This window comes from Styela clava, chromosome 11 (assembly GCF_964204865.1).
Source record: "Styela clava chromosome 11, kaStyClav1.hap1.2, whole genome shotgun sequence".
NCBI lineage: Eukaryota > Metazoa > Chordata > Ascidiacea > Stolidobranchia > Styelidae > Styela > Styela clava.
In genome coordinates, this window is record NC_135260.1 from 15200320 (window position 1) to 15210371 (window position 10052).

The following is a 10052-nucleotide window of genomic DNA, read 5'->3' on the forward strand; positions in this document are numbered from 1 at the left end:
CCGTGTTTGTTGTTGTGTGTTTGTGGGTGTATAATAAGGATTGACAACCACATATGCTCTTGTGATGGCGTGAGTGGCATATACTTGCAGTTTAGCTGTTTCCAGTCACGCTATTCAGTGATGTTAGTCATGGTATCTTGATGAAATGGAATTTACTAATCACCACAAATTACCAAATTAACCAATCAACGAAAGCTAACAATTATATTATTTCGGGGAAAGAGATTATGTTATTCCTATTTATAAGTTTAACATTATCTCGTTTAAGCATACTTTCGGCAACGGCCACATACGGATCCGAACTAGTGAGAAGACAATGAGAAAGGACCTGTAGTTTAATATACAATACCCCGGTAGTCCTTATATTGTTATAGTAGAAATAAAATAAATTTTTGCAACACTGTGGGTGTAACAAACTGTGATTTTCGAACTGTATGGCTATCGTACTTCATTCATATACCCATATACATACACTGTAATACACATAACACAATTAACAACAAAGGACATCCCATGAAGTAACCTTGATGACGGATAAGCCTTCTGTTCTTTTATCCTCTTTCCTTTGAAACTAGGCCTGTCCGCCAGACCCCGTTCAGCTTTTCATTAGCACCTCGTTAATGGCCGAACGCACGGTTCTCTCGGGAGATGGAATTTAATTGAATTTAACTACACGCGCGGTCTTTTTGGAATTTTTTACTATTGAAAAGTATTTCAATGGTGCACAGCGGATCTGCTATGATAACCTTATCAACCAAAATTTTTAGCAACTTTGAAATTCCCATCTCAGCTTTAAGCAAATTGCATTTTTGACTTTTTGCCCAGTTCGGTTTGTCAATCTTTTCTAATCTTATAATCTACTATACCACTGCTTATAAGATGACGTCAATGAGTCACGTGGTATTTTGTGGATTCCGTCAGGGCAATCTCAAACTAACCCACAATTGCTGAACCGTTCGTTTCCTCGGCGTTTCAAGAATCCGATGTCGAATAGGGAGCCAAAGGGATAAATTTAATTAATCCAACTGTGCATTCAATTCAACCTTTATTGGCGAGTAGTCAATTCACCGTTTGCACTTCATTTGCTTTAATACGCCTTGCGTATTTGAACCATGCGACCGATGTTCTCGGCATTAGCAATCAGCAATCTTCAGACTTGTATGAAAGTTGTAACATTTAAGTTTTTTTTAAATCTCACGAGTTATTCCTTTTTCGACGTAATGTGAAAAATTGTCGCACTTATTTCTGATCTTCTTGAGTCATTGTTCCCAGTATTATTGTTGGCAATCTACCAGACTGATCTAATTATCCTACACTCAGCTATTGGGTTCCCGCTTGAATTTTGAAATAAATATATAAACAAGATAAATGACGTAGAGACTGACGTAACGATTAACCGCTATTCTTCTTTTGCCACCCGACACAACTTTATACCAATCTTTGCCAACTCGCAACCAAACACCCCATTGTTTGTCGACAAAACATGAAATTTCACGCCAGATGCATCAATGGGATTTCGTAAATCTCACTCCCTCAATTGAAAAGGTAATCGAGGTCCATCTATCAAGAAAGATATCATTTGTGTTCTCAGTGAATGACTGATTTTGTTGCCTTTTATTGGCCGCCATCTTGTTTTCTTTTTGTTTGCGAAAGAACGTTTATAATACCCATGTAGATTTAATAGGGCCCGTGCGCGGGGCGTACCTTTCAAGTCCCGTTTGACTATTGTCTAACAAGGGGGAATATCTACCCCAACCGCTTTCATAGTCTTATGTAACCTTAGAGGAACAAAAAAATGAATTACTACAAAACAGATATGGGCTATATGTATATTCATTGACTGTTTTATCCCTGGCGTATCCTTGTTAATGAGATGCATATCATTTCGGACTGTTCATTCTTGCGGTTAAAAACAATTTCACCCGGTAATCGATAGGCAAATAAACAATTGATAAAAATAGTGCGAAGTTACTATGCGCAAACTACTCTATAGTTACTGTCTGGTTTTAAGTCCAAATATCGACTCACCATTTGTGTGGGTGCCCGTAATATGCGATAATTGGTGTTTAGCGTTTCCAGCTAATTGGCCCCTAAAGTGTCTAAAACGGTTAACAATAACACAAACAGCTTAAGTAAAATCAGTTTTGGTTTCTTCCAAATATCCTGTTTCAGTGACCTAGAATTAACCTGGTTACCGCTTTCGTCTGATTTGTCTAATAAATCACTAGATTTCATAATTTTTGAAGCTTAAATCCTAAAATTGGGTTTCGAGGTAAATATACGAAAAAATAAAAATGATATCACAGTATGACCGATTCGTGTGTGATCTGCATAACATTACACGTTACCATATATTGTCACTCTTTGCTGCAAACATTCGCATTTAAATCTAAGATTGATTGTTTGTTTGTATTGCAAAGAATTTTACGTTTCTAAAAATAAACCTTTTACTGGTTACCATCTCAATCTCAGCAAAACTGCTCTCATGATCTCAGACGTAGAGTATATGTTAACCGGGGAAGTGGGTGTTTGTTCCCTGGACGTCTTTTTCATGCCGCTGTAGCCGGCACCGGTCAGCACTGTTGTTTGACCAATACAAGTCCGATATTATGAATCTGTCAAATTGATTGGTCGATCCGCGATAAGTAAATATTTTTGGGTGAAATAGAACCCCGTTACCTAATGATGTCTTACTTTGTCAACCCCAACTGATTAGCACTTATAACTTATACCAAACTGTCTGAAACAGGACGCAATTAGAATAATGTTCCGCGATTTTTGACAGACCTAATGGGTTACGATTTTAATAATCCAACCTGATAGATAGCTGCATTCGTGTGAAATCGGGCAGCAATGCCCCAACGTTTATAATTTTGGCATTTTCATACGACGACGCTTATTACTACGTACAAGGCTTTATACAGGCGGTAACCACTGGCATTACCTTCCCAGTTTTTTACACCCTGGGTAAGGTGGGTTCATGAGATTTTACCCCCAGATTTGTAATTTCTTATGCCAGCCCAAGACTTTATTAAAAAGAACAATTTTGCAGTGTTTAAACTATAAGATACACTGTTACACTTGTAGATTTTATCAGGCAAATATAAAAACATAGATAAGTCTATAAAATTGTGGTGACAGACGCCAACAAACCAGAAAAACATTTGTTTGCAATGTTATAATTTAACCTCTAACCTTGTTGAAGTAGCAAGTTTTTTAATATGTTGATAAATTAAAAAAATAACGAATAAAGTAAGTTCAAGGTCTTGTTTTGAAATGGGGAAGACCACACCTATCGTATTTTGCTTCGATTTCACGCTTCATAGACTCAGTAAATTGCTTTCCATATCTTAATCCTACTTTTAAACTTCTGAACGCCTCAAATCCAAATCAGTTTGAAGTAATCCTTTTTCCACCCCAAATTGAAATCGATTTATGAGGAAACAATGAAGCGTTTCCAAGTTCTAATATCCATCACCTACGGGGCTCACCACCTTCTGCGGGGCGGTTGAAATTCTGTTATCCAATAAATCATTATGATAAAAATCAACACTAAATTATATTTTAAGCTGTGAGATATGCGGTGAACCAAACACTAATTTTTCTTTTAAATTTAAACTCAAACTCGAATGCCCGGCCAACTCACAATACTGTATGACATCACTAAATTGATTGTGACATCATAAAACTTGTTTCTCACGCTTTTTAAACCTGTTTACCCATCTGCCTCAATGACTTTCGAGTAGCACAGTTATTGATATTTACCCCGAAGATTTGATTCTTGATCCAGACAATATGAAAGGGATTATAACTATTCTTTGCCAAGTATGAGCCATAGATAGATCGCACCTCGGCGGTGCGATCTATCTATGGCGCATACTTGGCCGTTTATAAACTGAAGAGGTCAGGTGTAAAGTCGGTTAAAATGAAATGAAATGGAACTATTTCTAGTTAGAGTGGTCCTTGAATTTGATTGCAGCCTTTCATTAGAACAAGTTCAGAATTTTGTGTCAACATAGTTAACTAGATACAAACTCGTCGCAAATTCTTATTATGAAGATTTGTCGTAACCTTGCAGCGAAACTGATTCAATTATTTACTCAAGTTTCTAACTCTTGCGGTATCTGGTCCAACTTGTATTGCTATTACACTTATTTGACATCCGTGTATGAATGAATGCATTTTTTATTTGGTGCGGCATCACTATCTTTCATCGCGTAATACCTCACTGCAGAGTATATGGTGTATGAAGTGTCGTTCAAAAGTTTAATTACGCAGGGCTTGGCCATTATCGTTCGTTTAAGCGTTTAAATCGGGTCGGTCAACCACTTCTACGTTGACCCATTGATACGTTTGCCGTGTGTGTCGCACTGGGCCTACGGGTCACTATTTTCAAGTTTATAAAAACACACGATAGCTAGCGTGCGCGTTGAATGCATCACCGCTGAACTTGCAGCTGTTCCTTATTGTTGCATTTTGCTTTGTAAACTTTCCATCCGTCAACACTAAATATTATCCATTGTTTTGCGTTCTGATATTCGAGTGGTTTGTAATGATGAATGTGTCACTACAGGGTTTAGTGAGTTTGACAGGTACTCCCGTAGTGTGTGTACCAGGTTAGGGTTAGGCCATAAATTTATTCCGATTTTCCTTATTTAAGTTCTATAACAAGTTCGGGAACTGTCTGTGTTAGCCAAGTGAATATACCATAGGATTCAGTCCCTCTACACAACTTGATGTATAACGTAGTCGAACAAAATTAGTTACCTCCATATTGGTACACACACTTTTGGAGCGCCGTTTGACACAGGTGTTATAAAATGAGTAGGCAATGTCTGGGTAGATTCCGGTACTACAAAAAAAAAATATCTTCTTGCATATTAGAGACGATTGACCTTGTAGAGAAATAATAAGAATTGCATGTGATGACGTTGGGGTTTGGTATATGACAGTGCAGTAGTTCCCTGCCCCGAGCGTGATCTAAGAACTAAGGAATTCGGTAGTCCACGCCAAAATAAAAAGATTCTAATCCTTTTAAATCTCTTTACGTGCCAGTAACTACCATAGACACTTAGCGAAGAGAAGATATAACATCATAATAATATTGCAAATAGCATTTGAATAAATTTTGTTGTATTGTAGTTTGTAGTGATTTTTGTAACTCACGATGGTTCTGAAATTCCGATAAAATTCGGTTGTCGTTTTAACTCCATAAACGTTTTGATAAGCGCATCACCATGCTCTCTAACCTATGTCAACACTAGGCATCCACCTAGAATAACACAGACTATACCGCAATGTCAATTGACCATACCACTCTCCCAAGCATTTTCGTAGATAAAACGACCAAATTTGAGATTTCTATGCTTGAACCATGTTTAATAACACGTGCATTTCAATTTTATATTTTACTTGATTTTGGATGCGGTTTTTATGGTTGAATTTGAATTGGTCTCGCGTGCGCGCGTGAAAGGATTTTTGAGTCGCTATGAATATTTAGGGTGGTGTATGGTGGCCCATCGTTGTCACGCGTAAAATTGAAAATAAAAAATAAAATAAAAAACCGAAAATAAAAAAATTGTTGTAAAAAAACATAAAATAAATAAGAATAAAAAGAAAATAAAAAGGTTGACAACGATGGTCCGCCTCGTGGCCCATCGTTGTCAGGCGTTTTTATTTTTAGAAAATTTGCTTCTGCTTGGGACCAACGTTGTCAGGCATAATCCTACGCGCACAAATGTGTTCCCTGGGTTTCAAACTCACTACTGATTTTCTTGAGCAATATTCAATATGAAAATGTTCTATAAATTCTCCATGCTACAAGTTCAACAAGAAGTAATATATTTATAATAATGATAAGAGAATATAAAATTGAATACGAAAATTCGGAAAATTTGTTGTTACGTGTATAAGGTAATTTAATTGGAGAATGCTGCTTAACTACTCAGTTGTCTGGACACTCGCGATGCCGGTACCGTACCGTCTTACCAAATACCGGTAGTCGGTTATAGTCGCTTTGCGTCTGACCGTACCGGTAGCCATACAATCACTCATCATCTCCCATTCTTTCACGAGTGATTGCATGGGTACCGGTACGGTCAGACGATACCGTACTGGCATCGCACGAGTGTCTGAGCAGTTAAGCAGCATTTTCCAATTAAATTACCTTCTACACGTCAAAACAAATTTTCGTATCCAATTCTATATTCTCTTATCCTTATTATAAATATATTGCTTGTGGTTGAACTTGTAGCATGGAGAATTTATAGAACATTTTCATGTTGAATTTATTGGATATTGCTCATGAAAATCAGTAGTGAGTTAGAAACCCAGGAAACACATTTGTGCGTGTAGGATTAAGCCTGACAACGTTGGTCCAAAGCAGCATCAAATTTTTCAAAAATAAAAACGCGTGACAACGATGGGCCACGAGGCGGACCATCGTTGTCAACCTTTTTATTTTCTTTCTATCCAATTTTTTTTTTTCAAATTTTTTTTTTTTTTAAGTTTTTTTTTTTAATTTTAATTTTTTTTGTTTGTTTTATTTTTCAATTTTTTTTTTAATTTAAATTTTTTTTTATTTCTTTTTTTCAATTATTTTTATGTTCTTTCACAACTATTTTTTTTATTTTCGCTTTTTCATTTTATTTTTTCATTTTTTTTTAAATTTTACACGTGACAACGATGGGCCACCATAGTGGTGTTCGCCTTCCAGTGGAATTTGCCAACTTATTGAAATGATGTAATTACAAAAATAACAAAACACGTGACCTGGCTAGCATAAATGTATTTACGTATTATTTGGGACATTGCGGCGCCATGTTTTAAGCAATACGTATTCATTTGATTCGGAGTGTGAAAATGTTTGTAGTGTAAAAGGTTCGGTTGCTATTGTTGAGATTTGCCCATGACATCTTCATACGCCACAAAGACATCTGTTTGACATCTATATGCCACAAATGTGTTTGCGAATGACATTTACGTTGTACATGGAGAAAATTGTGTATTGGATTTGTATTTAACATATTTAATAAAACATACACGACAAAGACGATTCCTGATCCAATCGGACTCTTCATAAGAACCGTTCTGTCAAACCGATCTAAATCCTTTCTAAGCGCGCGGGACTCTCAGACTAAGCGACCAGCGTCGTCCCTTTACCTAACTGAGAGACATGAGCAGTAAAATGAGTGCAAAAGTTCCGAACATACAGCAAACCGTTTTTTCAATTGCACTTGCTAGTTGCTACTACTGATTGTCCAAGGTTATTTTTTTAAGAGAAATGTAAGGACGTTCGATGTTTATCATAAAAACGTGTACAATCAGTATTAGGTTTGGGCGAATAAGTTAGTGTTAGAAGCCAGCTTCAGAAACCTAATCTTCAAAAGGTCACACTGGTCGGCCAGTATTTTTCGTCGTCTTCAAAACACCATAATTTAGTTGGTGCTTGCTATGTTCTACGAGCGCTGGGGCAAATAAATATTGTTACTCACAACTACCGTACGCATGCTACGCTTGATGGTATCTTATCAAACGACAAATCGCTTTGCTTGCTCACGTTTCTCCAATTTATTCATTGTTCAATCATCCTATTCCATCCTCTATGAAGAGGACAATCGAATTCTTCGTCGAACGTAAACAGAAGCGGCGTCCTAATTGATTGTTATGTTGTTACAGCATAGGTTGCAAGACAAACAATTTTGTTTGCTAATGGACTTAGTGCTAGATAATACATCATTGTTTATTAGTAATTCTGACCTTCAGTTAAATATAATACCTTCACTAGTCAAATATGCTCCGCTTGAACCCAAAGGGATATCCCGATTTGCGGCCTACGGTCGTTTTCACAAGGTTTGATTGTCAGTAAAAGATGCTCTTTCTAATGGATAGCGCACTAGACGTAACGAGGTCGGCTTTTCGTAAAGTAAAAAATATTCTATTTAAGAAAGTCACACTTTATCATAGACTCAAAGTGACTTCAGTCATCTAAATTAAATGATTCGGCATCGCACTTACCCAACCGCCAATACGCCTTAGCGCAGTGATTCTCTCTCGAACATGACTCGCATAAATCGTGACTCGTTCTCCCTCGCGACTCGGGGTTACGGGAGTTCTATCCAACACTGCATATCAATATATCATATTTGTTTCGGGTTTGTTCGAAACACTAACTAATAACTAATAATTTAACAACAAATATAAATTAATCGAAATCGTAAAGTGCTCTTGACTTCTTTGTATTTTTCTCTTTACCCAAATACTGTACTCAATATTTTTTTTATTCTTTTTCAGGGCCCAAAGGAGATAAAGGTCGGCGGGGAAGAAGGGGTAATGTTAACTTAACTAGGCTAAAATGGGGTAGAAAAATGCATGCGTGGAGTGCATTAGATGACTGAGAAGACTACTACTACACTACTGTGCATAATTTGCATGACAAATTATGGAAGAACTAGCGAACAAAAGCACATCTCTTCTAATTCAAACAGTTTGTGTTATGAAGTAGCTTGCCAATCAAGTGCCCTCTGGCGCCGCACATGGTGATTTAGGCATTAAGAAAGACGGTGTCATTGTCAGCGTATCGTTGGGGCTGGTACATTTTCGAATTTACGCGAATTGGTGATTTGAATTCCTATAAAAAAAGAGAATTCGAACCGCGAGTCGTGTAGTATTCGAATATCTCCAGACCTGCAATACGTAGCACTGTAGGTCAAAATTTATCATACGTGATCATACTTGATAATTATGGTGACCTTGATTGAAACTTGAGAAAAAGACTCATGGTTGTTCCTAGCTTTATCAAGTATGATTCAAAGATAAATTTTGCGCATTAGTTCCAAAGAGGGACCTCATTTTGGCGCTCTTATGGTTGGCCGAGTGTGGTGATTTTACCCGGAAAATTCATAATCGCTTGATTCCTTCATCAATTTGATTTTCAAATCGCCACACTTGGCCATACATGCACCGTTATTAATTCATGCACACGCACAGTAATTTTAGTTTATGGTGGTAGAGTGAAGTATTTGTTAGATATAGCGTAGAATGTTTAGCTAAATATTTTCTCCACCCATTCCTTGATTTAATCCGTATTTTCGTATTTTACAGGTGTTGCGGTAAGTCCACATATATCTCATGTGCTTCAGGCTGTCCATCGCTTTGTGAATCACAGGTTGCTGAGAAAACGGGGAGGCGAATTAAGAGAAGAGCCGTTTTCTCAGCTCGTTTTAGTGATATCATTAGACGTGGAATTGTCTTATTTAACTTAACAAAATTTTGCTCTCTTTCTGGTTATTTTTTCAAGACGGGATTTTTTGTCTTTTTCTATTTTTCCCATTATGTTCCCAATCTGCCTTATTACATAAATCTTTCTATTCTTAGATTATTAATCTGATTGCCTAAACGGGGTTACAAATGTACATAAAGCATGCTATCTCGCACATGCGGTGACATTGCTCGCTTGGAGGCCACCATGGCATGATAATTGCGCATTATTACATCACAAAGCGTTCGTTCAACTTTACTTAAAATTTTACACAAAATACGTGTAATTTTTAACGAAATTTTGCATAATTCCATATCCAATCCATGCCGACCGTTATAAATATAATTTCTAATCGATAGTCATTTCGTACTTTTCTAATTAGTGTTAAATAACCAAACAATTTTGTTTGCGAATAGTTTTGTGTTATTTGTAAAATCTTCAACCACCACAACCTCTAGTTTAGTTGAGGTTGCGGAGTCATTTTAGTCATTAGTAAATAATAATTATGAAACAACTCGCCTAGACTATAACACACACATTCGTGTCAACATACCATTTCAACATCTCACGTAGCGTAGAATAAATATCACAAACATGTGAAATTGGCATTATTTTCAAATTATTATTTTCAACATACACCGCAATGTCAGTCGAATGGCCTGAAGTTTAATGATTTGTTGAAAAAATAGATTTCCTTCAAATTATGTTAAATTCGATTTAAATGTAATATTTCAAAATTTAATTTGAACTTTAATTTTAAATCTATGTATTTGTGGTTATAATTGAAAATGTC

At 36.5% G+C, this 10052-nt stretch overlaps 1 protein-coding gene across 1 annotated transcript in view; it reads left to right on the forward strand.

Moving 5' to 3' along the window:
* Positions 1 to 9465, forward strand: part of LOC144411710 (uncharacterized) — a 32592-nt gene extending 23127 nt beyond the window's left edge. The window contains exons 3-4 of the mRNA XM_078117760.1: positions 8293 to 8328; positions 9103 to 9465. Coding sequence (XP_077973886.1) covers positions 8293 to 8328; positions 9103 to 9263 — 197 coding nt within the window. The 3' untranslated portion in view covers positions 9264 to 9465. The remainder of the gene's footprint in view (positions 1 to 8292; positions 8329 to 9102) is intronic.
* Positions 9466 to 10052: the final 587 nt, after the last annotated feature.